Genomic DNA, 24,293 nt, shown 5'->3' with positions numbered 1-24,293 from the left:
CGCCCGTTGTACCCGTTGTACTCAGAAGCAGGAAAAGATGAGTCGAAAGGGAATGCTGACAAAATTCAAGGGAGGAATGAAAGGCCGCACGGGAAAGCGCACATCGACATCCTACTTTTTCAAGCTCGACAAAATGTACTTTTCGTACAGCGAAACCAAACACGTAAGCAGCACTACTTGAACGCGCGCCACGCTGAAGTGAGTTCGCACATGCAGGCCACCGAACCAAAGCAGTTTCACATCCTTTCGGACATCGTCGATGTTAGCTACGACAAGAGCAGAGAATGCACGTTCGAAGTGCGCTTTCGAAAAGGGGACTCTTGGCTCCTCGCCGCCGACTCGCTGGTAAGAAGGGAACGAAGAGGGAGGAAGAGAGGAAGGACGAGCGTAAGAAACTTTAGGAAGACGCGTTCGGTTGGATGGAAGCTCTAAAGCCTGGATCGACTCGCGCTATAAGACAGGACGTACGGAACTACATGTACCACTTCTAGCTTACTAATCATTTTTTACTCATCAGAGTGCTCAGCATGGATCAAATAGAGGTCGCAGCGCTTCGAGTCCAGGCAAGTCACTTATGATAAAAGTCTTGTATTGACAACTGATGAATATGTGTAGCATTAGCTGTGGCACCGCCAGTTTTTCCCTATCCGCAGCCTCTCCCTCCGAGTCTTACCCGCGGGAATACGTACTCAGGTGGTCCCATAGCAGGTCATCATCCTATGACTAGTGTGGCCAGCTCTTTGCCACCTCAGTCGTTTGCTCCGCGCAATCCACCACTGGCAGAGGCTCCACCATCGTATGAGTCGACGATTTTGGACTCTCTTGATTCTTCAGAATATATTGATATACGCGAAGTGGAATCATCGCCGCAACGGAAGAAGAAGCAGCTGCAGCAGCTGCAGCACCTGCAGCACCAGCACCCCCAACCACAACCGCACATCTATGATACCAGTGACATGCAGAAGCACCAGCACCAACCGCCGCAATCGCCGCACAGTGACATGCAGGAGCACCTTTATGATATGAGCGACATGCAGGAGCACATGTCTGATATGACTATTGATCTTGACGCTGATACGTCCTATGTTCCAATGAGTATGCCAAATCCTGTGCTGTCAGACTCGCGCCTTTCTCCACAAAAAGCCAACTCTTTGCCGAGAGCAAAGCCACCAAGTCTTGGCGAATGTGGACGAAAAAATCAGAGTCTGCCAGAAAAAGAAGGTATTTAAATATGTTATTGGGTAAATGGAGTAAATCAGTGCTTAATTAAGTAAACAATTTTTTTGGCAGAGGCAATTTACTCTGAACTCGACGATCCAAGAAATAAAACAGTCACATATTGCATGGAAAAGCTGCCTAAATTGGAAATGGATAAGTTGAAACTGATGAGCAAATTAGCGGAAGGTAAAAGCAAGGCATTGTTGGCTTGGGTATGCATAAGTAGGAACATTCGTTTGATTTTGCAGGAAACTTTGGAGTAGTCTATCAAGGAATTTACAAAATAGGCAACCTATCAATTGCCGCAAAGCTGCTGAAAGATGTTTGTTTGTTTATATGAAAATTGAAATATTGTACTTAGGATGTCTGTTTGCTTTCTTTAGAAGTGTGACGAAAAGGATCTGAACGATATGATTAAAGAAGCGTACATCCTAAACCAGCTTAATCATCCACACGTAGTTCGATTCTACGGTCTTGGATGGCAAGGTCTTTATTGATTAAATAACAGCTCAGATTAGCTATTTCATTACGTCTTTTGTAACACGTGCAGAGGGCAATCCTGTTCTTGTTCTGGAATTTCTCGATAATGGCGCCCTTGACGAATTTGTTCGGGTATTTAACCACGTCGATTTTTTAGCTGCAAGTTCTGGAATCTTTTCTTTATTTAGAAATGTGGCCGTGAGAAATCATTGAAGCAATTAGTTCATTATGTTCTGGATGTGCTCTCCGCAATGGTGTATCTGTCAAGGCGTGCATTCGTGCATAGAGTGAGAATGCAGCCGAAACCGTGCGCTGTGTAATTCCTTATTGTTAGGATCTAGCTGCGAGAAACGTTCTGGTGTCTCGTTCAGAGCAGTGCAAATTATCCGACTTTGGCCTTTCAAGGGAGTTGGAAGAACCAGATGGGATGTACTTGTCTCAGGGTGGTCGCGTCGCATTGAAATGGGCAGCGCCCGAGTCGCTGAATCATCGACGCTTTACAACGGCTTCAGACGTTTGGAGCTGTGGAGTGCTCATGTGGGAAGTTCTGTCGTTTGGAAAGGAGCCCTATGAAGCTTTGAACATGATGGCAACGTTGTCATTTACTTCTCAGGGAGGACGACTGAGCAAACCAGAGGTAATTTCTATTGGCTAGTAATAATAATGCGTGGACTGCTCATTTATTCTGTTATAAGATATGTCCTCCAGCTATCTATGCGCTGATGAGGCGCTGTTGGCAGGATGACGAAGCAATGAGGCCTAATTTTGATGAAATTTATAGAGAACTGTCTTCGCTCGAAAGAAATTTGTAAGGACGTTTTTTATGAGTTTTTTTAGCTCATGTAGTCCGGGGCTTTAGGGGCAGAACCATGTACTTTGTAATCGTCTTCTTCGTAGGATTCGTAGCCGTTTCTGTAAACGCATCGTTAGGAGATCGTTCTCCCGACTTCGTCGAATGCGCGAGAAAATGCCAGTCGGCGTGCAGAACGCCGAACGAGCCGGAGATCTCCTCATGGAACCGTTTCCTCGGCTGGACCTGCGTGGACGAATGCAAATACGACTGCATGCACCAGGTGACAAACGACGACATTCGCTACGGCCGTCCAGTTCGCCAATTCTACGGAAAATGGCCATTCGTTCGCATTTTCGGCGTTCAGGAGGTCGCATCGACTATCTTTTCCGTCGCCAATTGTCTAGCTCACGTCAGCGCTCTACGACGCTATCGTTCGCGCGTGCCGCGACGCTACCGTCTCTACTGGGTATGGCAGGCGAATTCGCTAGTTTCGATTCACGCGTGGGTGTGGTCGACAGTATTTCACGCTCGCGACGTTCCCTTTACGGAGCGAATGGACTATTTTGCGGCGACCTCGTTGATCGTTATGCAGGTATTTTGTCAGCAGATGCGCATCGTTGGCGGATCGAGACCCGCTCGCAATGCGGTGTCGTGGCTGTTGGGTGCAATCGATGCGAGCGTCTACGCGTCCTACGTTTATTATATGGCGTTTATTAGGTTCGATTACGGATTCAATATTAACTTCAACGTGACTCTGGGAGTCTTGATGATGTGCACGTGGTTCGGGTGGTGTTTCGTGTGCAAGGACAAGCAGCCGTACGTGTGGAAGTGCGTGCTGTTTCTCCTATTGCTATTTTCGGCAATGGGTTTGGAATTGGGAGATTTTCCGCCCGTGTTTGGTTTATTTGATGCTCACTCTCTTTGGCATTTAGCCACGATACCACTTCCACTGCTTTGGTACAGTTTTGTTGTGGATGACGCTCGTTATGAACTGAAAGAACAAAGCGTCGTTTTGGGTCGTTTGTAGTTCTAACTGAGAGGTACGGTGTGTGTAATAGGCAAAGTCGTGTGAGAGTCCACGACAGCTCTCTTTTGCAGTAAAGATTATTCTTCGATAGATTTCCTTTCTCCGAGTTGTCGTCATCTGACTGCAGAAACGTAAGGCTATTTCAATTCTCTAAGTCCTCTTTTTCTGTAGTTCTCAGTGACGAGGCGTACCGTTCTTTCTGATGTCGTCATTCACCTCTGGGCCCCGAGGTGACTAAATAAAACTGGTTCCAACTCTTGTATCAGAGAGGTTAAACGTGGCTCAAACGCAGGGATTCAATCCCCTACTCCAGTGGCATGAGTGATAAACTGCCACCCCACTTGGGCAAGACGCGGTGGGTTACAATAGCGGTCCCCCTGGAATCAGGCCGGCAGCACTCACATCCGAATGCTGCCGGTCCCAGGCGTCTGAGCCGGGAGACTAAACAGGCTCTAACTCCGATGGGGGAGTAGCGAGGTTGACCCCCATCCACCCGAGGGTGGACACAGCAAAAGAAAAAAGACCTCTGTGCGAAAATTTTTTTGATACTTCCGGGTTAGTTCCGGGTTTATTAAATAAAAAATGACACCGAAGCAGTTTAGGGTCTGGGTCTTGTTCGCGATTACGCGCGTGATGCACGAATTCTACTTGCAACGCTACCATACTACACGAAAAAATCCGTTTCAGTCTGTTTCTTGACCTCGCCTTCTTAGTAGTCCCGTACTCGCAGTAATGACGTCAGACGACTATGGCGTTCCTTTTCTCACACCTTTGATCGACCTTGCGCGGCTTCCCGCAATCGTGCACGAGCTTTTCCCGTTGTCTTCAATCGATCGCTTTTCCCGTCTTCCATCCTACATGGATCTTAATTTCAAATTCGACGCCAAATTCGAAAATGCCTCGGTCGAGTCCCAATTCGTTTTGAAAATTTTAAATTGGACAGACTCGAAGCATTTGGGCAACATCGAGGGTCAAAACGACCTAATGACCTTTCTCCACGATCAAGGCTTACCTGTATCTGCTCCATTGAAAAGTAGAATGGGCCAACGAACAGTCCTACGCGGATTCGATCATCCTGACTACAGAGAGCGCGATTCACCACCTAAGTACGCCGTCAGAATTTTCCCTTTCTTGCCTGGCAGACTTTTGAAAGTTTTGGCACCCCAACCTGACGTTTATTTTCAGGTTGGAAAATTCGCCGGAATGTTGACGAAATGTTTGGAGAAGTTTCCGTCAAATCGTGCACTGCAAGAAAGAGTCGATCGATGGGATTTGGCTCACTTGTCTAAAAGCAGGCAGTTCTTGGACCCGTTGAAAACGACAGACCCAGAAAAATGGAGAAAGCTTAGTAGAATTCTAGACGAATTCGAATCTGATATTTATCCACTTCTCGTAACATTACCGAAGGCGTACATTCACGGCGATTTGAGCGATTCCAATTTGATTATGGACGATAGGGATGTTGCAGGACTGCTTGATTTTGGAGATGCAGTCTATAGTTATAGAGTTTGTGAAATAGGAATAGCAATTGCCAAGATATTGCTCAGAGAAGACGGTGATAAAATCAGCCTTTCTGCTAGCTGGCTAGCTGGCTTTCGAACTCGTTATCCTGTAAGTGAAAACGAGTTGAGCCTCATTTTTCCTTTAGCACTGGGCCGTCTGGCGCAAATATACATTCTTACTCGTGCTCAAGTGGAAAAGCTTACATCAGAGAATGACTATCTGCAACAATTGATTCAGCCTGCTTGGGATGCAATATGTCAATTAGAGACAATCACTAAAAAGACAGTGATGAAGAAGTGGAATATAAGACTGTGATCAGTCAGAATAGATAATTGATTCAAAGCCGCGTCTTCACTTAGCTAATTATTAATTAAATGTTTACTTACATGCATTGTGACGTCACCGCGAAATTTCACGTACACAACGGAATAGAGATTCCCTTCAAAACCGTTATCGTCATACAAGCAATCTCGATCCTGTTTCCCTTACCTGCTTCTTTAACTCACTCAGAACGTTGAGTATAGTATCCAATTCTTCTCGGAATTTTCCCAGTTCAACGGTTTTCATATCCGCTTCTCTTTTCCAGAACTCCTGAACGCCCCAAGTCGTCGGTCTATCATCAACGCACCAGTAAGTCTTACAGCTGTTTGATCTGCATCTAAACCAGCCGCTTCTTGCGTTCGCAATAGCACGTCTCTCAATTCCTGCTCCCTCTGAGCGTGCCTGCGCACCAAACAACTCAGCAATACCGTATACACACCTATACGTTTATTGACCTCGTTTCCATTCTCTGTATTTTCGCCGTCAACGCCTCGTAGTGATGCATTTCCTAATCCGACGCTGCAACCCAAGGGACATCAATCTGTCTAAAGAGTCACTAACCGGCGTGTGGTGCTTCCTCGCCTCTCGCAACTCCTCGTACAATCTTTCCACTTGCTGCTTTAATTTTTCTTCTCTCACTCGGGCTCTCGCTACCAAGTCGGTGCAATTTGCCACCGAGCTCAGTTCACGTTGGAGATGATCTATCATCACCTAAAAATTTCCTTTTTTTCCCCCCACGAGAAAACGGCAAGTGCTGATACGACGTACCTGTTGAGCAGACAGCTTCGATTTGAGCCTCGCCATCTCTGAATCCGAGTTTCTTAGCAACGATTCTTTTTTCAGACGCTCCGTCTCTTTGGTCAACGCCTTTCTTTGTTTTGCAAGCTTAGAACGTAGCCCTCAAAAAGTTGACTTAAACGTTTCGTTTTGTGCATTACTTTTTCCTCGAAGGCTTCCCTCGTTTGTCTAGCTTCTGATTCCCATTTTGCCTGCTTGGCATTCGCCTGCACCCGCTGATGCTCCAGGTCAAGTTCAAGGCCAGACAACTACAAACGAATGTCGCCGAAACAAAGCTGAAGAAACTCTCTTTACCTTTTGTTTTAGAGATGCATTTTTTGCTGCCAACTCTTCCGTCTTATAACTGGTCAAAGCCGAAATTCGCTCTTCGTGAAGTTTACTCAACTTCGTCTTTTCTATTTCCATCTCTTTGTTGATTTTTTTCAAACGCTCGACTTCGTCTTGCTTCGCTTCAAGCGCTACGGCCAATGCATTCATTTCTCTTTCGCGATTTTCATCCACGACATGGCTTTTGACTTCTCTCTGCGGCGGCGGCGGCGGCGGCGGCGGCGGCGGCGGCGGTCGCGGTCCACCTTTCTCGCATTTCGCTCGCCAACTATGGACCTGATCCTCCAACTCTTTCACTTTGTTTTGATGCATAAGCTTGACACTAGCCAGTTCTCTTTCCAACGCCAAGACAGTGGAGTGCGGATGAGTGTTACCAACAGTACGGTGAGCCGTTTTAGAACCTTCTATTTCAGCCGTCAAACTTTGAATCTGCTCTTCGTATTGAGTCTAACAAACAAGCAGGTCATAATTCACAAACTACTGTCCAGCCAACAATTTTTGGCTTTGCTTACCTCCAGCAAATGATGCCTTTGCTGTAAAGCTCGCATTTTTCTTTCCCATTCTTCATCCTTACGTTTCAGCTCGTCGTGAAGTCTCTTGACAGATTTTTCCATCAGTTCGGCGGAAGCCGCAGATCCGGTGGCATCGTCGTCTGCACCCTCGGAACGAGCAGAAAAGATAAGAGCTGACAGAGAATTAGGATAGCGTCGACGAATAATCTGCTCCATTTCACGAACCTGAAATAAGCACAGTCAAAATTGAGGGAGGGACACATTTTCTCTTGCCTGTCTTTCCAGATCTTGTATTCGTTTCGCATCAGCCAATTTTTCTTTGTCTTTTCGTCTGCCTCTTTCGGTGGAATCCTTATCGAACGCCTTAGTTTTCGCTATTTGAGATTTTAGACTGGCAATTTCTTCTCGTTGAGCTTTCATCGTCTCGGAATCTCGATCCAAAATCGCCTGATTCTCCGCATACCACTTCAGCTGCCTCTTTAGAGTGACCACTTCCTTTTCCCACCCGATTTTCAAATTTGAAAACCTTTGCTCTGCGCCACTTACAGACGCAGTGCTCGCCGTCTTTTGCTCTGACAATTCCATTCGATGTCTCTCCTCAATTTCAGTCATTTCCTCTTTCAGCGCCTCGACGCTTTCCTCCAACATCCGATTCACGGCGCTGAGTTCGTCTCCTTTTCTCTTTTCTCTTTCAACTTCTTCCTTCGCTTCAGCCAATTCGTGCTCCACCTGCTCAATTCTCGCTGCACCCAACGCCGCACTCCCATCGGTGCGAGTCCAGTGAGCGGCCAATTCCTCTTCACGACGCTCCAATCGCGATCTAGAAAAAGAAAAGAACTTCCTACGATCTTCATTAATTAGTAAGGTTGCCCTACTTCAATTGAGACAGCTCGTGAGACTGTCGCTGATTTTCAGCAAATAGCTGTGACTCGATACTCTTAGTTCGTATCTGAGCCTCTTTTGTTTCCTTGTATAATCTCTCGTTTTCCTAAACGTAGCCCAATCGATTGTGTAACAATAAACAAGGCAAAGGATTCATTTCACCTGCTGATATCCTCGTATAAGATTTTCCTGCTCTTTTAGTTCACGCAACAGGTTTTCCTCCCCCTCCTTTTGACTTACGTTTGAATCTTCCTTAGCTCTAAGCTACAAAACGACCAGAACTACTGACGCTATTAGACTGCACCGACATTTAGTTGTCTACCTTAGCTTGAGTAAGGTACAATTCCCTCTTCAATTCGACAATCCTTTCCTCCCAGCTTGCTCGATTCTCTTCCTCCCTTCTGGCCCAGAAACTCTCCCTCTTCGCCAGCTCGCTTTCCAAAGCGATGCACTTGTCGCAATCGCCTCCAACGGTCGTTACTGTCGGGCGAGACGGCAACTCGCGCGAAAGGGCAACAGACACGTTGCCGTTTTCCTCTTGCAGTTCTGAACCAAGAGTCACCGTCCTTCGCAAAGCCGCGTCCTCTTCCTCCTTATTTGCACGTTTCGTGCCGCCAGCATACCTCGAGTTGGCACTACGCGACTTGGATCCTTTTGGCGAGGTGCTCTTCAACAGAGAACGCCTTAATTCTACAGTTCTTGTCGTCGCTGGAACACCTCCTCCTCCGCCAGGAAATCGAACCGCCAACTTTTTTGTCTTTCCTTTGACACTGTCTTTGGCTGATCTCACGGCGTGTTTAAGTTCGCTTTCAATTCTCTTCACGTCTTCTATGATTTCGTCGACGTCGACGCTCTCATTCAGCTTTGTCGCCGTTTCTGAATCCTCGATTGGCATTAGGTCAAAGCCTCTGGGCTCTTCATCGTTAGAACTAACCACGACGACTTCCTTTACGGTGTACTCTTCTCTTTGACTGTGTGCTGCTGCCAGTGCGACGGTCGTACCTGTCAGACCTTGCTCTTGAGCTCCTTTCATGATTTCATCTGTCAAAGTTGGACTTTTCTCTTTGGCTTCGACGTCTTCTTTGGCTTTGCTTCCAATTGGAGGTAATCCAGCTGCTTCGAGAGCCGTTTTGAGTTCAATCATTCCGCTGTCTTCCCTTTCGTCTTCTTCACTTGAAACGTCGTCTTCGTAATCGCTATTCGTATCCTTAATGGGGGAGAGATTGAAGCCCCTCTGTTCCTCGAGAAGACTCTCGTCTTCTTTCTTTCCAACGAGATACTGAGCAGCATCGAGAACAACTGCAAAAGTTAGGCCAATGAGACAAAGCTAACTAGGCAAAATAACGGTATACCTGTTGCAAATTTTTCTGAACTTCCACCTCCAGTCGAAGCCTTACTATCAAACTAACAACCAACACATTAACCCTAAATATTATATATCTCCCTTGTGTAGCAATTACTCTTGCTAATTTCGCAGCAGCTTCCCAGACGGCGCTAGAGCGCAAATCTAGAATCATAAATTCAGACGGAGAAAGTTTTTGGCATCACGTCACCTTCATCTTTCCTTTCATCTAACGAAGGAGCCGAAGAAGACGACGATGATGACGATGACGATGATGACGACGAGGAAGAAGAAGAAGACGAGGACTTTCGACTGCGTTTTCCTTCCTCTACACTTTTATCTTCGTCGTCTTCTTCTTCTTCTTCTTCTTCTTCTTCTTCTTCTTCTTCTTCTTCCATGTCTGTGAGTAGGTCATCTCCCGTCAAACTGACCTCTTCCTCCAAAGCGGCAACCGTTCCCGTCGTCTCCGACATTTCCGTTTGCCGATTCAATTCCGCATAATCGATCGTCGATAAACGATCTTTTTCGATTTGAGCGAAAAACATCTTCTTGTCTTCGAGCTCCTCCATGGTATCCAAACCGGCGGGATGACTCGTCACGCCCGTACTGAACGTGTCGTCGAAGTCGCCCGACTTCTGCGCGATATTTCGGCTTTCTTCCTCCTCTTCTAAACTGTCTCGACTCATCTCCGAGCGTTTCTCCTCGTCGTCGTCGATCTTTTGCTTTGTTTCGATTTTCACATAGCTCCTTTGTACCGGTTCGTCGCCGTCGTCCCACCAGTGTCGAACGTTGGCGTTTTCATTGGCGCGATTTCGAGATTTTCGCAAGCTCAACTCGGGACTCGTCGGAATGGAGTCGACATTCAGCGAATCCGACGAAATGCTCTAATTTATACGCGTTGCGTCGCTTCAATGGCACTCTGGCGACCTATCACCTTCTGTAGATAGCGCTCCAAGTCGGAATCGACGGTTGACTCGTCCGCCATGGCAATTTCACTAACACGCACGCTCGGCACGCGCAAAAGCACACGTGTTATTTATCTGTTATTTAAAGTAAGCTTTCCACTTTTCTTCCACTTCGTGCTTTGGAATTTCCCAGAGTCGAGCCATCGTTTTCCACGCTGGTGCAGCGTGCACTAGCAAATACTCATCCGGATTCTGCGCATACGCATACGACCCCATCGTAGCAGACTGAGCCATTCTCGCAATCATCAAATAGTAGAGAAGATCAAATTCGGCGTCACTCAAAGGAAAGGAGCTTTGATATCCAGCCAAAATACTACCAGGCAAAGAGAAGAGATCCTCCTTGCCTATACACGCATATGCCATGGCTATAGCAATGTCGCACACCCTGTAGCTGTACACGACATCTCCATAGTCCAGCAAGCCAGAAATTTCATAATCATCGCCGTCCACTTTTTCCAATAATATGTTATAGTCATTGAGGTCTCCGTGTATGTAAGTCCGAGGTAGTGACTGAAAAGTGGGAACGACTTTCTTTTCATATGCATTCAAGACGTCAAGGACTAACTGCTTCTTTTCCTCTGTTTCCTTTATGACGCTAACGCGTGACTTGCAGTCAAGGACGTGGGTCAAAGCCCAGGTGAAGTCGCGCGTTTGAATTGCAGGATTGGGCGGAAAATTTTCCAAATGTCGCGACAGAACGCCGAGGAATTTTCCAACTTTGAAATAGATTTCGAGTTGGCGAGGCAAGCTATTGAGCACAGTGCCAGGCAAATAGCTGAGCAGTCGAACCGCATACATCGGAAGATCGCTGCTTCCAGGCTCAGCTTTGTAATTCGGATGCGGCAATCCGTGTAAAATGACTTGGTCGCCGTTTCGGCCGCGAAGGGAAACGGGACACGGAAGGCCTTGATCGTGAAGAAACGCCATCATGCTGTTCATTCCTTCGACGAGAGGCACATGCAGGGAATCTCTCCGATTGAGGACTTTCAGCACGAATTTTCTCGTCTGCTGTTGCGGTTCGTTTTCGAGCGTCGCCTCCACGACGAAATTGAGATCGTCGTAGGAGACGAGAGTAGAGCATTGGCTAACGGACGAGACAGGAAAGAGCTGGCGAACTAAATCAGGGACGGCATCGAGTTCGAGAAAAGGCTTATTTGCAGGCGTGTCCATGGTTCGTCGTCTGCACGTGCGCTACGTGGGGAGGGGCAATCAAATCGAACTTTGAGCCGAAAAATTTATATAAACTATAAAGAGTCTGTTCTTTCGGAGAATAGCGTATAAGCGGCTAAAACATAAAGGGAATCCCTCTTCGTGAGGTCTACTGTATCCGGCAATTTTTTCCTATATCCTCGGCATACTTATCTGATAGAGCAGTTCGAACTCGATCAACGTCTTTTCGTATTTCTTCCATTTCATCCAGCAGCTGCTGATTGGCTGCCAGCAGGTCCTCGCACTCCTCTTGATCATCATCGTCAACTGGAAAAACAATTAGGATTAGAGAGGCAATACGTTCAGAACAAACTTGGAGAATTGACTCCGAGGAGTTTGCTTATATCAGGCTCTTTTCCTTCCCTGTATCCTAAATAGCAATCCACGACGGCTTGCATATCCTTGATACAAGCACGTGTCACTCCGTGAAGTCTCGACGACAGGGACGACACTTTGTGTGCCCGAGCATCAAACTCCGACTCTCGCTAAGAAAAAGAGTAAGCAGAGATGAACACGTTCAATATAAAATGCTCAAACCAGTTTAATTTGATCTTTCAACGTGAGAACTTCTTCGAGTAATTGCTGATTATGTTCAGTGAGCTACACAAAAGAAATAAGGTCTTATTTATTTGAAAATAACGTCGGTACCATAGTAATAGAAGCTCTGCTTTTGCTTCTCTCTTCCTGAGCTGATGCCACCGACAATCTCATGCTAGACACAGTGTCCTGCAAAAAATCACAACTAGTCGACACATCACTTTCTCTTGGAGAACATCTTTGCCTCTTCTTGCTGAAGCCGCTCTCGAAGCATCTGCTCCTGTCTTTGAACGTCTTGAAGCTGAATCTTGAGCTTATTCACGACGTCTCCGTGACGCTTCTTAAACAATCTTTTCAACTTTTCAACTTGAGCCTGGTGTTGCGCTTCCTTTTCAGCGAGAACCTGAATTTCGTACACTGTAAGAAACCGCTTTTTCGTTTCGTAATAATGAAAAACCTTCTGAAGGTGGTCTCGTTCTGCTTCAACTCGCAAAGCAACTAGGGATTCAGATGACGTCTGAATAACAGAGTCTCTTGCTTGGGCTCTACACGCAAATTAGTCCAAGAGAGTTTTCATAGCAGTAAATTACCCTTCAGGAAGCAAAGCTGAAATTTGGTCGCGAAGCTTCTGAATTTCACTGTTCTATATTAATCAAATAAACGTCTCTGTCAGAATTTGTACGCATCGTTGTCAGACTTTTGTTTCTCCATCTTCTTGGGATTTATCAAGATTCTTCCTTAGTGTCGACGTCTCCGCTGCCAATTGATCTACTTCAGAGCGAAGTTTTAATACTTCTTCCTTCAGCGCTTCGTTTTCTTCTTGCGAAGGCAATTTTACAACGTACGACTCATAGTCACGAAGCTTTCCTCTGGTGACCATAGAAAAAAACCCCATGTAGATTTGGTAGATTTACGTACTTGATCTCATTGCATTCTCGCTCCAAGAAAGCCTTTTCCTCTAATAAAATGCTACAAGCCCGATCCCTTTCTTCGACCTGTAACTACACTGCAATTACCGTCCAACGTTTTCAGAATCCACGCACCTTATCCTTCAACGCTATGACATCATGCTTGAACGTTTGAACCGTCTCCTGCAATTCCACCTCTGTTTTTCTAAATCTGATACTCATTTACAATATAGAAGGTCGTACTATGGCTTGCCCAAGCGTTTTGCTCAACGCCTTCACTTCGCGCTTCTTGGCGATTTCTAGTTCAGCAAGACGAGCTTTCAGTGCGGCAGCTTCACACTGTTGTTCCTACAAAATCAAACAGGCAAAATCGTGACCTAGGAGCAAAGCTAGCCTAAAGGTTAACCTAGGGACAAGGTTATCATAGAATCAACGATAGGCTTTGCTCACTTGGATCTGAACTGCCCAGAGATCATCCTGTGAATTTGCCATATATGCTCGATTCAATTCTCCCTCCATTAGATGCACTTCGGTGCGCATTTTGTCAATGGTCACCCGCTGCCTGCAAGAGCTCAGACCCTCGAGAAAGAAAATAATTTCCCACGTATTCAAACCTTTCAATCACGAGGTCTTTTTGTCTGAGAAGATTATCCTTGGCTCGCAGGAGCGGCTCCCATTTTTCTTTCTCGGCGAGACAAGCCAAAGCAGAAGTAAGCCCTTCTTCTTCTGAAAAACCTCTATTGATGGAAGTCCGTAGTTTTCGTGTCGTACCGTTCGTTTTTGTTCCACTAGCCGGCTTTGAAACAGCCGCTTTTACACCGGATCGTGGAGACAAGCTCTTTAGTAGCCGATCTGAGGTGGTCGTTAGAAGATAAGATCCCGAAAGCCGATACACAAGTATATTCCTGCCTGATTTTCTCATCAGATGTTCGGAGTAGTCTCAAAGAGTCAAACTGCTCAAAAGCAGCGCTTGTAACAAGAAATTTCGGGAGAAACGCCTGCCAAAGTCTTGGCAACAAAGTCCCGGACTGTAACTTCTTAGAGACACGTCATCGCTTGCAGAGGCCTGCTGCTGCTATGCAGCCCGCCGTCCAATTGCTCATTCTTCTGTCCGTATTGCCCGCACAGCTTCTGATATCTCACTGGATGACGCCGTCGGCCAGTGAACGAACAAAGCTTCTACAAACGTCAGATCCGCCGTCTGCCTGATGATAGTAAAAGAGATTCTTTACGCAGATTCGGTCAGACAATAGAGAAGTACAAGGAGCGAACATCGAATTGGTTTCTCAGCCTATCGGACGCCGAGAGCTGGAAGAAATGGTTGAAATCGCTGCAAACGAAGAAGAAACCGACGAAACGAACGACGAAGACGACGACAACGTCGAAATCTCGTCCGCGACACGTCGACGCCGTCACGGAAATCGACGACGAAAACGAGCGCGACCCAGAGACGTCGCCGGCGACCGAAGTCTTGAAGATGAACTTCGATTTGGAGCGGCAACACGGGAAACAGTCGTGGCGACCGTCGCCACGTGACGAACACTTCGCCGCGTCGCGCGCGCCCCGAACGAGATCGTCGCGCGTGCTCTATCGGGTCGGACAGGTTATACGGCACAAGAGGTGGGGATATCGGGGCGTTATAGTTGGCTGGGACGAATATGCCAAGGCTCCGGAGTTTTGGCTTCGGATGAATCATCCGCAGGACAAGCCGGTAGAGAGGGGGTCGTTTCTTTCAAATTTTTCGGGGGGGAAATATTTACCTTACTTTGCAGCAGTGGCGACAACAGCCCAATTATGCCATTTTGGTCGACAAGAGAGATCGCCCCGATGGCCAAGAGACGTATGTACCTCAAGAGAATATTGAAATCATAGCAAATACGAAGGTAATGATGGGTCGCTCTCTGGGAGCGGTCTAACACTTTTGGTCTCTTACTGTCTAGATCAATCATCATGAAGTTGAAGATTTTTTTGATTCGTTTGATGGTACTCAATACCTGCCAAACAGTTCGCTGCGTGAAGTATACCCCGAAGACTGAATGTCCACAGTGGATAGCTCTGCTAGAAAAAAGATACAGAAAATGAAAAAATACAAACATAAAAAAGCAAAGAAAAGAATGATCAGCTTATCGGTTTTCTTGCAAACCCAGCACAACAGTACCTTCACTGTGGAACGCTGCAATCTTCATACAAATCCTCGTCGTCTAAAAGCGGAGCCGCTGGAGGTTTTGAGCTGCGGGGAGGTAACACAGGTGCGTTCTCCGGAGGTCTTGAGCTGCGCGGAGGTAACAGAGGTGCGTCGTCTCGCGCGGGCGATGTGGGAACAGAAGATAAGGGAGACTGAGGCCGAGATCCTCGTGGAGGAAGACCAGGCACCGGTTCGGCTGGTTCTCTTGACGGAAGAGGCGGCCCAGACTTCAAAGGGAGTGCACTGACAGACTTCGCAACGGTCTGTTTTTTCCCGGCAGATATTGCACTCGCCGAAACGGTGGACTTTGGCCTCTTCATATCGTCTTTAAAATCAACTGATTCGTACATTTCCTCCTCTTCAGGTGGCGGCGGCACTCTAAACGTCGGAGTCGCTGGTGCAGCGGCACCTGGTGGTGCCTTCGTCCTATTGTTGTCCGCTTCGGTGTCTTCGTAAAGTTCTGGCTCCACATTTGCATGTCCTCCCATGTCAGTGTATCTCAACTCGTCTGAAACGCCCATGTCGGTGTATTGCTCTTCACCATCTTCACCCTCGAGAAGTTCTAGTGAACTTGTAGGCCGTTCGGCCGAGTCTATTTTCGTCTCTTTGACGCCAAGCTCGCGTCCACCGTCAGTTTCCGTAGGGTGCAAATAAAGCTCGCCGCCTGTCGACGACAAACTATATCCGGCCTTCCGCGCCTTTTTCCAAAAGCACAGAGGAACGACGATGGCGACTACGAGCAAAAGAACCAACACCGTCACAACGACGGCTATCGTTCCCACGCCGGCCTCAAACGCGCCGGCGTTCTCCGAAATGCACTGACTTGGAAGCGGTCCCTTGCATCCGTTGGTGCACTGCGCGTTGCACGGTAAACACACAAAAGACTCCTCGTAGAAGTTCAGAGGACAACTCGCCAGGCAGACTCGCTCGTCGTTCACGTACATCGAATAAGTGGCACACTGCAAACATTCTCGATTGCTCGGTCCAGTGCAGCTGAAGTTTAGATTGCAGAACTGATTGCAAGGAGTACAGGTGCCGTTCTCAGTAGCGAAGTACGAACCTGCCTGCTTGCAATCAGCAACGCATTGATTTCCTAGTTGGTAGGTACGGCAGTTGTCACACTGGTCATTTCGAGTGCCTGCGCAACCTCCTCGACATTCGTTGTCACACAGCAAGCATTGGTTACCATCTCGATAAAAGCGATCGGCATCGCATTCAGCGAGGCACTCAGTCACCCGCGAATTGCCTTGGAAAGTCGTAAAACTAAAATGAGCACAATTGACGCAATCAGTCGGATTGGGCCCGTCGCAGCCCTGTTGGCACTCGCTGTGACACGGTTGGCATTTTCGATCTGAATCGGCATACTTGTTCACCGGGCATTCGCTTCGACAAACGCCGTCGTCTGACACTTCGCTACATGCATTGCAATCCGAGGCGCTTTCACCGAAGCAGCCTGTCCGCGGATCGCACAGCGGGTCGCACGGCAAGCAATAGGTCGTGTTGGCACTCTCGACGCGCTTCTCGTACTGAAACGTCTCGCACTTGTCCACGCACGTACTGCCGTTAGCAAACTTCGGGCAGAAATCGACGCAAAAGTTTCCGTCGGTGAAATTTCGACATTCGCGACAATTGTCGTTTCCAAACGAAAAGCAACGTTTGCATCGTCTGTCGCAATCTCGACAATTGCTCACGTTATTGCCGAATTGATTTCCCTTGCAGGAGGGCAGGTACGACCAAGCGGACGCGCTGTACGTAATCGCCCCAGAATCCGACTCAAGATACAGATCGACGTCGTCCTTCGGCTCGCCGTCGTCGTTGAATCCAGCCTCTACGACAACGAACGACTGTGAAGAACTGACAATTTTCAGAGCTTCGATTCCGCCTAACGTCGCCTTTACTATTTTAGCCCCACCACCGAGAAAATTGTTTCCAGAGATATTGACTTGCGTTGCAGTCACGCCTTCAGGGGGAATAAGAGCGCCAACCTGTCCTCGTTTAGTGTAAGCAAACTGCTGAGTCGTAACTGCTTTAGCCCCCGACGCGGACGTAACGACCACGGGACCCGACATACTTTCCACGCCGTCGCCGGCTCTCACCTCGACGCGATTCAAATATTCTTCAATTTCCGTTGCAGGAATGCCAGCTAGAGTAACATTGGTAACGTCGACGAGACCGCTTCCACTGATCGTAACGCGAGTGCCGTAGCGGCCTTGCGACGGACTGAATCCGGTTATTGTACTCGGCTTGACGAATTCCCAACCGTTAACTCTGATCACCTGAGCTCCCGTAGACGAAACGATGGTAATATTAGTCCTTCCCAAGACGTCGTTTTTTCCACTTTGAAGAACGATTTCACTGTCGCTCTTTCTGATCAGCGTCGCGTCCGCGTCTCCGAAACGGACGGCACTTACAGACCCGCCGCCGCCCAATCGTAGACCGGTGATCGTAACCGCCGTGCCGAGCTGTCCAGCCGAAGGCGTTACCGTATCAATTCGACCGACGACGTCGTACGTAAACGACGAGTATCGACTTATGACTCCGCTGTCGGAACGAACCTCGACGTCTCCGCTAAAACTATCGAGCCGAGCTGGCAGCCCAGCCTGAACGATAACCTCGCCGCTGCTCGCACTCAAAACGGTCGCTGGCACGCCGGCCAATTTGACGTAGTCCACGGTTTTCTCCACGAAAAATTTTCCTTTGATAACGACGCGCGTGCCGATTTGCCCGCTGTTCGGATTCACGCTAATAACCTGTCCGCTTTCTTCGTACGTAAAACTCGCCCCACGGCTCACCTCCGCTCCGGTATCGGCAACGATACGCACGCCACCGGCGACGCCCGACAGAGGGAAGGGACCGGTGCCGGCGACAACGCGCACGTATTCGCCACTACTGACTATGACGTTCAAGGCGCGTCTTCCGTCGAGATACACGTCGCTTGCCGACGCACCGCCGCCGAGAAGATTTTCGCCCTTGATGACGACCTCGGTTCCTTCTCTTCCCGTCGACGGAGTGACGACAGTGATGTTGCCGGCGTCGGTGAAAGTCCATCGATTTTTTAACACGACTCGAGCTCCCGTGTTCATTACGAGAATAATATCGCCCGGCGATGACGACGGCGGCGGCGAGCCTTGCGGCGCGACGAGGACGATTTGAGTATTCGTCGCACCTGCTGCCACGGTGGCTGGAGATCCAGAAAGTGTGGCGCTGCTGATACTCGTTCCGCCGGCGAGAAGAGAAAATCCGGCGATAGTGACTCTCGTTCCAAGGCGTCCTACGCCGGGACGAATCGATGTGACGTTCACACCGACGTACGTCCAATCGATAGTTCGTTCGACGACAGTTGCACCAGTGTCAGCGCGTATCACAATTTCTCCTTTTCTGCTGCCAGACGAAGTGGGAAGAGATCCGACAGTTAGTACGATGACGTATAAATTCGGGCTTCTTATATATTGACTTGTTATCGTCGTTTCTACCCCAGCTAGGGTCACGACCTCTGCTCTCGATCCGCCACCGAGTAAATTGACGCCGGTTATTGTCACTCGCGTTCCCGAGTATCCATTGCGTGGAACCACGGTTTGAATTCTAGGTTGCGTGACGTAAGACCAGACTTTTTCTATTATCAAATCGACGCCGAGGTGCGATCGAAGTACGATATCGCCTGCGGACGTTGGACTCGCACTCGGTCCTGCTTCCAACGTGAGAACGTTTTCTCGAATCAGAATCGTTTCGTTACGATCAGATTGAACGGTTTTGTTGACCGATTCGCTGACTAGCCGTGGCGCTATACCGGCTATCGTTGCATTCTCAATCGGATAGTACTCGACAATTTTCGGATCTCTTATTTCGACTAAAGTCCCATTTTGACCTCGGGAAGGAGAAACGGCGTTCGCTCGCAACAAAGGAAGATACGTCCACCCGTCGTGAAGACCAGAAATAAGTCCATTCGACGAAATAATCACGACGTCGCCGGTAACGTCGTAACCGGAGCCGGCGACGACGACGACAGTCGTTTCGTTCGCCGAAACGATACTAGATGCATCGATGCCGGCAAGTAGCACCGACGACACGTTGCCGCCATTCAACAGCTTCGTTCCCCTTATGGTGACGACTTCATTTCCGTATCCGCGCGACGGACGAACGGACGTCGCGCTGCCACCGCCCGAAGCGTAGCGAAAGAGTCGCGTGGAATTTGAATACGTGGCGCCCGTGTCGAGTACGATAGTGACGCCGGTTATTCCAGGCTGAGTGGGAAGAGGACCGAGTCGGACTCGTATTTCCGTTAGGCTTTGAGCCGACGCGTTTACAGATCGCGCACCATTGATTAGAACTTCTTTCACCGTTCTTCCACCGGCGAGAAGGTTCGATCCGCGAAGGGTTACGTATTCGCCGGCACGACGTCCCGCGACAGGATCGATTCGACTAATCGTTCCCGGTGCGATATAAAACCAAATCGAAGACGTTACCATCGCCCCGGATGATGACGTAATTATCAGCGGACCCCTGAGAGCTTGCCGACCGCTACTTCCGGCTATCACTTCGACGCGCGACGTATTGAAAAACGAAGCGGTGGCGCGTACGCCGGCCAGAGTAACCGACTTCAACGTCCTGCCGTATCCAAGCAACTCGGTCCCACTAATCACAACCCGACTCCCTTCGACGCCAGCTCTCGGCTCGACGTTCGCAATCTGACCGGGAGTCCGATAAGTAAACGCTTTCGAAAGCGAGACGTCGGCACCGGTGTTCGCTACGAGACGAATATCGACCGGCGTTCCGCTCGCCGTACTTCGATAACCGGCGGCAATGACGACGCGCGAATTATCCGCACTCAGAACCGACGCGACCGTTCCACCGACACTCGCCGAGCTGATTGACGTTCCCGAACACAGCAGATTCGTGCCGTCGATAACAATTTCCGTACCCGTCTGCCCGCCGTCTGGATAAACGGACGAAATCGTTCCCGGTTCTCTATACGTCCAAATCGATTGAGCCTCAAAGTACGCTCCCGTATCGGCGATAATTCGAATCGTCTCCGCTTTTCCCGTTATATTGACTCCGTCGTCGGATCGCACAATAATAACGCTTTCGTTCTGCGACACGACGTTTAGCGCCTCTCGTTGACCGAGCAGCACGCGAACCGACTTCCCCTGACCTAGTAAATCGGTGCCCCGTAGAGTGACAAGCGTTCCGCGCTGACCCTCGCGCGGCACAACGCTCGTCAATTGTCCTCGTCGTCGATACGTCCACGCGCTTGCTCGCTCCACGACGGATCCCGTGTCTGAAACGATTCGCACGAAGCCGGTCTGGTCGATGACGCTCGCGTTCTTGTCGCCATCGCCGGCAATAACGGAAACAACTATATCGTTGTAGGAGACGATTCGGTCGACTTTAATGCCAGACAGATAGACGGCAACGATCGTTTTCCCGCCGCCCAACAATCGCGCTCCTTGAATCGTCACCACGGTGCCGATTTGACCAATAGCCGGGGTCACGCTACTAATCGATCCGACCACCAGGGCTTTCCACGCGAGCAACTTTCTCGTCATTGAGCCCGTATCCGAAGTGAGAGCGACGTCGCCCGTCGTCTCGACGATCGACTTTCCCGTTATGACCACTTCGACCGACGTGCTCGTGTAATTGACGACACGCGACGTCAATCCGGCAAATGTCGCCGATTCAATTCTCGACCCGCCACCGAGAAAATTTTCTCCGGTGACAGTGACGCGAGTGCCGTACTGTCCTTCTTTCGGTCTAACGTCGAATATAACGCCCTCGCTGACGTAGGTAAACGCTCGCATCGCTCTCGTGACGATTCCGCCGCTCGCTTCGACGGCGACGTCGCCGACAAACGAGCCCTGTCGCGACGGGCGACCGAGCGTCACGACGACGCTCTGACCGCTCCTCGAAACGATATTCGCCGTAGTTTCGTCTACAGTGACTTTTCTCACAGTGCCAGCATCAAAAGGCAAATCCACGGTCACTCTTGTACCCTGTTGACCAGACGCGGGAACGATATTCCCAATTGCCTGCGGTCTGTTGTAAGAGAACGACGATTCGCGACGCGTTATCGCTCCCGATTCGGATACGAGTTCCACTCGACCGGCGACCGGCGACGCCGCGCTCGACGGTCCCGCTTGGACGACCACTTCCGTGTCCGAGTCGTAGAATATCGTCGTGACGGGCACGCCGTCGAGAGACACGCTCGCCACGTATTTGCCTCCGGCTCGAAAGTTCGAACCGCGAATAAAAACGGCGGTTCCTTCGAATCCCGTTTGGGGAGTCACTTCGTTTATGACGCTCGATTGGGCGTACGTAAACGTCTGACTCGACGAAATCGTCGCCTTCGTGTCCGACGTGAGAACGACGATTCCCGTCGCATTGAACGTCCCGTTGCCGACTCGGAGTTTGACCAAGGACGCCGTCTGCGTCTCGACGCTCAAAATGTCGACGCCGGACACCGTTCCTCCAATGATCTTCGTACCATAGCCGAGCAATTCCGTTCCCGTTAGAGTAACGATCGTCCCGAATTGACCCGACCGCGGGCTAATATTCGTAATGACGCCTTCGGGCCGATACGTCCAGCCGTTTCTTCGTATTACCGTGGCTCCCGTGTCCGACGTGATGACGACGTCTCCTGGATTTCCCGACGAAAGAGAACGACCCAGTTTTACAACAATTTTAGTAGACGTAGAGCTGAGCACTTTCTCGACGGGGATTCCAGAGAATGTCACATTTTTTGCACTGATTCCTCCTCCAAACAAATTCGTTCCGCTAATGGTTACCTCGGTTCCGACTTGACCTTGATTCGGACTGACAGTCGTTATCACGCCAGGAATGATATATGACCATCCGGACGGACTCGATACTTTGGCACCATTCGACGATGTCAATTCAACCGATCCCAAATTAGATGTCAAATATTCGCCGGCTTCCACTTCGACGTAGCTATCGTTTTGTTTTCGTATTTTCTGAACTGGGATGCCGAGAAGAGTCACGCTGGAAAGAGAACTGCCGTAGCCGAGAAGATTTCTTCCTTTGATGACCACTTTGAAGACAAATAAATTAAATCAGCTACTGTATATCGCCGTCATACTTACCAATAGTTCCTAGTTGGCCTCTAGAAGGAGACACTGAGGATATAGTTCCCTTTTCAAGATACTTCCATCCAGTTGCATTCTCGGTAAAAGCTCCTGTATCTGACTCCACCGTTATTTTCACCTCCCTTCCCGTTATAGCTCCATCTGGAGCTTCAACAACGACAGACTCATTTGTCGAAGAAACCACCGTCGCTTCCAGACCACCGAGAAAAACGGACTTGACTCTCGTTCCAAGACCAATCAGCGAAACGCCATTGATTGTGACCCGGGTGCCCACTTGACCCTGTGCCGGATTAACGTTGGTCACTCTTCCCGGCGCGATGTACTGCCACGCTCCTGTTTTGGTGATGTCCAAACGTACTTCTCCCTTCAAAGCCGTTCCACCTTTGCCGGTTAGCGTCACGGAACCAAGAGCACTTGCGAAATTCGGTCCAGGTCCGACTCGCGCTCGAATCAAAGTCGAATTCGATGACAGTATCGTAGCGGGGTATCCGCCCAGAAGAACGGCGTCGGTGCCGCCTGTATTCAAATCCAGGCGGCTACCGGTTATTGTGACGTAAGTCCCGTGTCTGCCGCTCGTGGGGACGACGCTGTCTACTGCAGCATAGAAAAAGGTGACGCCAGACTGAGAATCAATAATTGCTCCTGTGCTGTGAACCAATTGAATTGGCCCAGAAGGTGGCAAGCCCCCCAACAACAACGGTGGCGGAACAGAAATGATGATACAGCTTGCATTGCGTGACTGACTAACGACAGGCTGATTCAACTTGATTCCAGCCAAAGTCAGAGTGGAAATGTTCGTGTTGCTATTGGATAAATTTTTTCCGCACAGTGCCACCTGAGCTCCTGCCTGGCCAGCACTCGGAATAACGTCTGTTATAAACCCGTCGTCCAGTTGGGTCCACTGCGTCGGCTTTTGGCTCACAACGTAAGGACCCGATTTTGTAACGATCACGACGTCGCCCGTCGAAGCGGGGCCTGTTCTAGCGGAAACGATGATCTGATCTGTTCTAACGGAAATTACGTCCGCTTCAGTTTCGGCTAGCGTCACTCTTTCGACGTCATCTTTGCCACCAGAAATCGTACTGCCATCAGATCCTACGCCGAGCAGACTGCGGCCCCTGATGGTAACCCTTGTACCACGCTGGCCACTGCTAGGATCAACTGACGTCACAGAGCCAGGCGAATGATATGAAAATTGAAATAAAGCGTATGCACCTGAATCAGCTCTGACTATAATTTCGCTCCTAGGCAAGGGTACAGATGAGTATCCCGCCTCTACTGTGACATATTGTAGTATGGATGACGACAGATTTTGATTTATTATCTTGGCAGGAATGTTGCCAATTGTAACGGCAGTCACTCGTGTACCGCCGCCGCACTGCCGGCCGCCAGAAGAGAGGGTCAAACAGCCGGAAATTCGAATCCTAGTGCCTGATTGGCCTCCGTTGACATCAGTAAACTGCACATTCATATCTAGACACAAAAAGGAGAAAATGACCACGCCTCAGAACGTCGTTTCGGCCCTCACTATCGATCCATGTCCAAAAGGACGCTGCCGTTTCATCTAACAACTGATCGCTCGCATCACGAATCTCGACTTTGGCTTTCGACGCCGAACCGAAGGCAGAGTCACGGCTGATTTCGAAGCGAAGGAGCTGATCCGTTTGAACGAGAAAAGTCGTATACTTGAACGCCTTCGCCGCATTTGATATTCGAACGGCGTCGACGTTCGTGAGGCCGCACCCGGTCACGTTGACCAGCGTGCCAAGCGATCCGATCTTCGGCGATACGTCGAAGATTTCCGCCCTCTTGCCCGACGTGCACGCCCCTCGAGCGCTTCCGAGAAGCCCGAGGAAAGCGAGGACGAGCAGTGCAACGTCTGGGAATATCATCTTCCGCTGGAAAGGACACGCAGGCGCTGACGAAGGGCGTGACCCTAGTTTAGATAATTTATTTAATACTGTTAGTTAGAAGTCGTCGTCACTATCTGTTCTTGTGCCTGTGTCCGTGTCTGTATCTGTTTCACTGCTGCTAACTAACGGTGCTCGCTTGGCTGGTTTTCTAATAGGCCGTTCTTTTCTGCAGACAGTGGTACTGCAGGATATGAGATTCAAAACCCACCCAATCATCAAGATGACAGCAACAAGCAACAAACACTGAACAAAAACATTTCAAAACTAAATCAGATG

General features: G+C 49.2%; 8 protein-coding genes across 10 annotated transcripts; 4 read left to right on the top strand and 4 right to left on the bottom strand.

The window, feature by feature from the left end:
• The first annotated feature begins 29 nt into the window (after window positions 1-29).
• On the top strand, window positions 30-2,589 carry LOC136193282 (ephrin type-A receptor 5-like). Its single transcript, XM_065982141.1, has 12 exons — window positions 30-163; window positions 217-345; window positions 402-464; window positions 518-563; window positions 616-1,221; window positions 1,291-1,404; window positions 1,467-1,540; window positions 1,602-1,704; window positions 1,769-1,830; window positions 1,887-1,985; window positions 2,033-2,335; window positions 2,394-2,589. The coding sequence occupies exons 1-12, from the start codon at window positions 38-40 to the stop codon at window positions 2,508-2,510; spliced, it is 1,842 nt and encodes a 613-aa protein (XP_065838213.1). The 5' UTR covers window positions 30-37; the 3' UTR covers window positions 2,511-2,589.
• A 7-nt stretch (window positions 2,590-2,596) lies between these two features.
• On the top strand, window positions 2,597-3,610 carry LOC136193289 (post-GPI attachment to proteins factor 3-like). The gene has a single exon (XM_065982148.1). It carries the CDS (start codon window positions 2,763-2,765, stop codon window positions 3,516-3,518), a length of 756 nt encoding a protein of 251 aa, XP_065838220.1. The 5' UTR covers window positions 2,597-2,762; the 3' UTR covers window positions 3,519-3,610.
• Window positions 3,611-4,062: 452 nt separating this feature from the next.
• Window positions 4,063-10,207, bottom strand: LOC136193280 (centrosomal protein of 162 kDa-like). Of its 2 annotated transcripts, XR_010671300.1 has the most exons (22): window positions 10,138-10,207; window positions 9,415-10,087; window positions 9,322-9,368; window positions 9,214-9,265; window positions 8,184-9,160; window positions 8,024-8,125; window positions 7,855-7,967; window positions 7,253-7,799; window positions 6,980-7,204; window positions 6,435-6,914; window positions 6,281-6,388; window positions 6,111-6,227; window positions 5,904-6,053; window positions 5,798-5,850; window positions 5,663-5,744; window positions 5,511-5,612; window positions 5,408-5,460; window positions 5,201-5,295; window positions 4,932-5,127; window positions 4,654-4,874; window positions 4,531-4,597; window positions 4,063-4,372 (listed from the first exon to the last, which is right to left on the bottom strand). XR_010671300.1 is itself a non-coding variant. In XM_065982139.1 (17 exons), exons 1-17 carry the CDS (start codon window positions 10,186-10,188, stop codon window positions 5,434-5,436), a joined length of 3,906 nt encoding a protein of 1,301 aa, XP_065838211.1. In that variant the 5' UTR covers window positions 10,189-10,207; the 3' UTR covers window positions 5,297-5,433. The 2 variants fall into 2 exon arrangements, 1 of the variants encoding a protein (XP_065838211.1); XM_065982139.1 differs by lacking the exons at window positions 4,063-4,372; window positions 4,531-4,597; window positions 4,654-4,874; window positions 4,932-5,127; window positions 5,201-5,295 and having other exon boundaries at window positions 5,297-5,460.
• Window positions 4,258-5,406, top strand: LOC136193286 (hydroxylysine kinase-like). The gene has a single exon (XM_065982144.1). The coding sequence runs from the start codon at window positions 4,377-4,379 to the stop codon at window positions 5,334-5,336; it is 960 nt and encodes a 319-aa protein (XP_065838216.1). The 5' UTR covers window positions 4,258-4,376; the 3' UTR covers window positions 5,337-5,406.
• A 39-nt stretch (window positions 10,208-10,246) lies between the features above and the next one.
• Window positions 10,247-11,341, bottom strand: LOC136193284 (hydroxylysine kinase-like). Its single transcript, XM_065982143.1, has one exon. The coding sequence runs from the start codon at window positions 11,336-11,338 to the stop codon at window positions 10,247-10,249; it is 1,092 nt and encodes a 363-aa protein (XP_065838215.1). The 5' UTR covers window positions 11,339-11,341.
• A 46-nt stretch (window positions 11,342-11,387) lies between these two features.
• LOC136193276 (centrosomal protein of 85 kDa-like) lies at window positions 11,388-14,268 on the bottom strand. 2 transcript variants are annotated; one of them, XM_065982133.1, is made up of 15 exons: window positions 13,732-14,268; window positions 13,594-13,674; window positions 13,437-13,545; window positions 13,273-13,384; window positions 13,076-13,170; window positions 12,958-13,027; window positions 12,833-12,909; window positions 12,612-12,783; window positions 12,505-12,557; window positions 12,372-12,459; window positions 12,159-12,317; window positions 12,026-12,103; window positions 11,915-11,977; window positions 11,691-11,862; window positions 11,388-11,644 (listed from the first exon to the last, which is right to left on the bottom strand). In XM_065982133.1, the coding sequence occupies exons 1-15, from the start codon at window positions 13,742-13,744 to the stop codon at window positions 11,487-11,489; spliced, it is 1,500 nt and encodes a 499-aa protein (XP_065838205.1). In that variant the 5' UTR covers window positions 13,745-14,268; the 3' UTR covers window positions 11,388-11,486. The 2 variants fall into 2 exon arrangements, with proteins under 2 accessions (XP_065838205.1, XP_065838204.1); XM_065982132.1 differs by having other exon boundaries at window positions 13,437-13,548; window positions 13,732-14,266.
• On the top strand, window positions 13,856-14,940 carry LOC136193277 (uncharacterized). Its single transcript, XM_065982134.1, has 4 exons — window positions 13,856-14,009; window positions 14,059-14,533; window positions 14,595-14,705; window positions 14,763-14,940. Exons 1-4 carry the CDS (start codon window positions 13,900-13,902, stop codon window positions 14,856-14,858), a joined length of 792 nt encoding a protein of 263 aa, XP_065838206.1. The 5' UTR covers window positions 13,856-13,899; the 3' UTR covers window positions 14,859-14,940.
• LOC136193275 (mucin-19-like) lies at window positions 14,856-24,014 on the bottom strand. The gene is made up of 3 exons (XM_065982131.1): window positions 23,633-24,014; window positions 22,102-23,577; window positions 14,856-22,049 (listed from the first exon to the last, which is right to left on the bottom strand). Exons 1-3 carry the CDS (start codon window positions 23,994-23,996, stop codon window positions 14,983-14,985), a joined length of 8,907 nt encoding a protein of 2,968 aa, XP_065838203.1. The 5' UTR covers window positions 23,997-24,014; the 3' UTR covers window positions 14,856-14,982.
• Between the last annotated feature and the right edge of the window lie 279 nt (window positions 24,015-24,293).

The sequence above is a fragment of the Oscarella lobularis genome, chromosome 11 (assembly GCF_947507565.1).
Source record: "Oscarella lobularis chromosome 11, ooOscLobu1.1, whole genome shotgun sequence".
NCBI lineage: Eukaryota > Metazoa > Porifera > Homoscleromorpha > Homosclerophorida > Oscarellidae > Oscarella > Oscarella lobularis.
This window is presented reverse-complemented; position numbering and strand designations above follow the sequence as displayed.

Coding starts and splice junctions, on each gene's coding strand:
- LOC136193282 (XM_065982141.1), top strand. CDS start 38: ATGAGTCGAAAGGGAATGCTGACAAAATTCAAGGGAGGAATGAAAGGC. Junction 564..615: donor TCGCAGCGCTTCGAGTCCAG/GCAAGTCACTTA, acceptor GAATATGTGTAG/CATTAGCTGTGGCACCGCCA. Junction 2,336..2,393: donor GACGACTGAGCAAACCAGAG/GTAATTTCTATT, acceptor TTCTGTTATAAG/ATATGTCCTCCAGCTATCTA.
- LOC136193289 (XM_065982148.1), top strand. CDS start 2,763: ATGCACCAGGTGACAAACGACGACATTCGCTACGGCCGTCCAGTTCGC.
- LOC136193286 (XM_065982144.1), top strand. CDS start 4,377: ATGGATCTTAATTTCAAATTCGACGCCAAATTCGAAAATGCCTCGGTC.
- LOC136193280 (XM_065982139.1), bottom strand. CDS start 10,188: ATGGCGGACGAGTCAACCGTCGATTCCGACTTGGAGCGCTATCTACAG. Junction 8,126..8,183: donor TGTACCTTACTCAAGCTAAG/GTAGACAACTAA, acceptor GTCGTTTTGTAG/CTTAGAGCTAAGGAAGATTC. Junction 7,968..8,023: donor TTATACGAGGATATCAGCAG/GTGAAATGAATC, acceptor GGCTACGTTTAG/GAAAACGAGAGATTATACAA.
- LOC136193284 (XM_065982143.1), bottom strand. CDS start 11,338: ATGGACACGCCTGCAAATAAGCCTTTTCTCGAACTCGATGCCGTCCCT.
- LOC136193276 (XM_065982132.1), bottom strand. Junction 12,910..12,957: donor TCATAGCGTTGAAGGATAAG/GTGCGTGGATTC, acceptor GTGTAGTTACAG/GTCGAAGAAAGGGATCGGGC. Junction 11,645..11,690: donor CCTCGGAGTCAATTCTCCAA/GTTTGTTCTGAA, acceptor TTGTTTTTCCAG/TTGACGATGATGATCAAGAG.
- LOC136193277 (XM_065982134.1), top strand. CDS start 13,900: ATGCAGCCCGCCGTCCAATTGCTCATTCTTCTGTCCGTATTGCCCGCA. Junction 14,534..14,594: donor ATCATCCGCAGGACAAGCCG/GTAGAGAGGGGG, acceptor CTTACTTTGCAG/CAGTGGCGACAACAGCCCAA. Junction 14,706..14,762: donor AAATCATAGCAAATACGAAG/GTAATGATGGGT, acceptor CTTACTGTCTAG/ATCAATCATCATGAAGTTGA.
- LOC136193275 (XM_065982131.1), bottom strand. CDS start 23,996: ATGATATTCCCAGACGTTGCACTGCTCGTCCTCGCTTTCCTCGGGCTT. Junction 23,578..23,632: donor CTTTTGGACATGGATCGATA/GTGAGGGCCGAA, acceptor TTTTGTGTCTAG/ATATGAATGTGCAGTTTACT. Junction 22,050..22,101: donor AGGCCAACTAGGAACTATTG/GTAAGTATGACG, acceptor TTGTCTTCAAAG/TGGTCATCAAAGGAAGAAAT.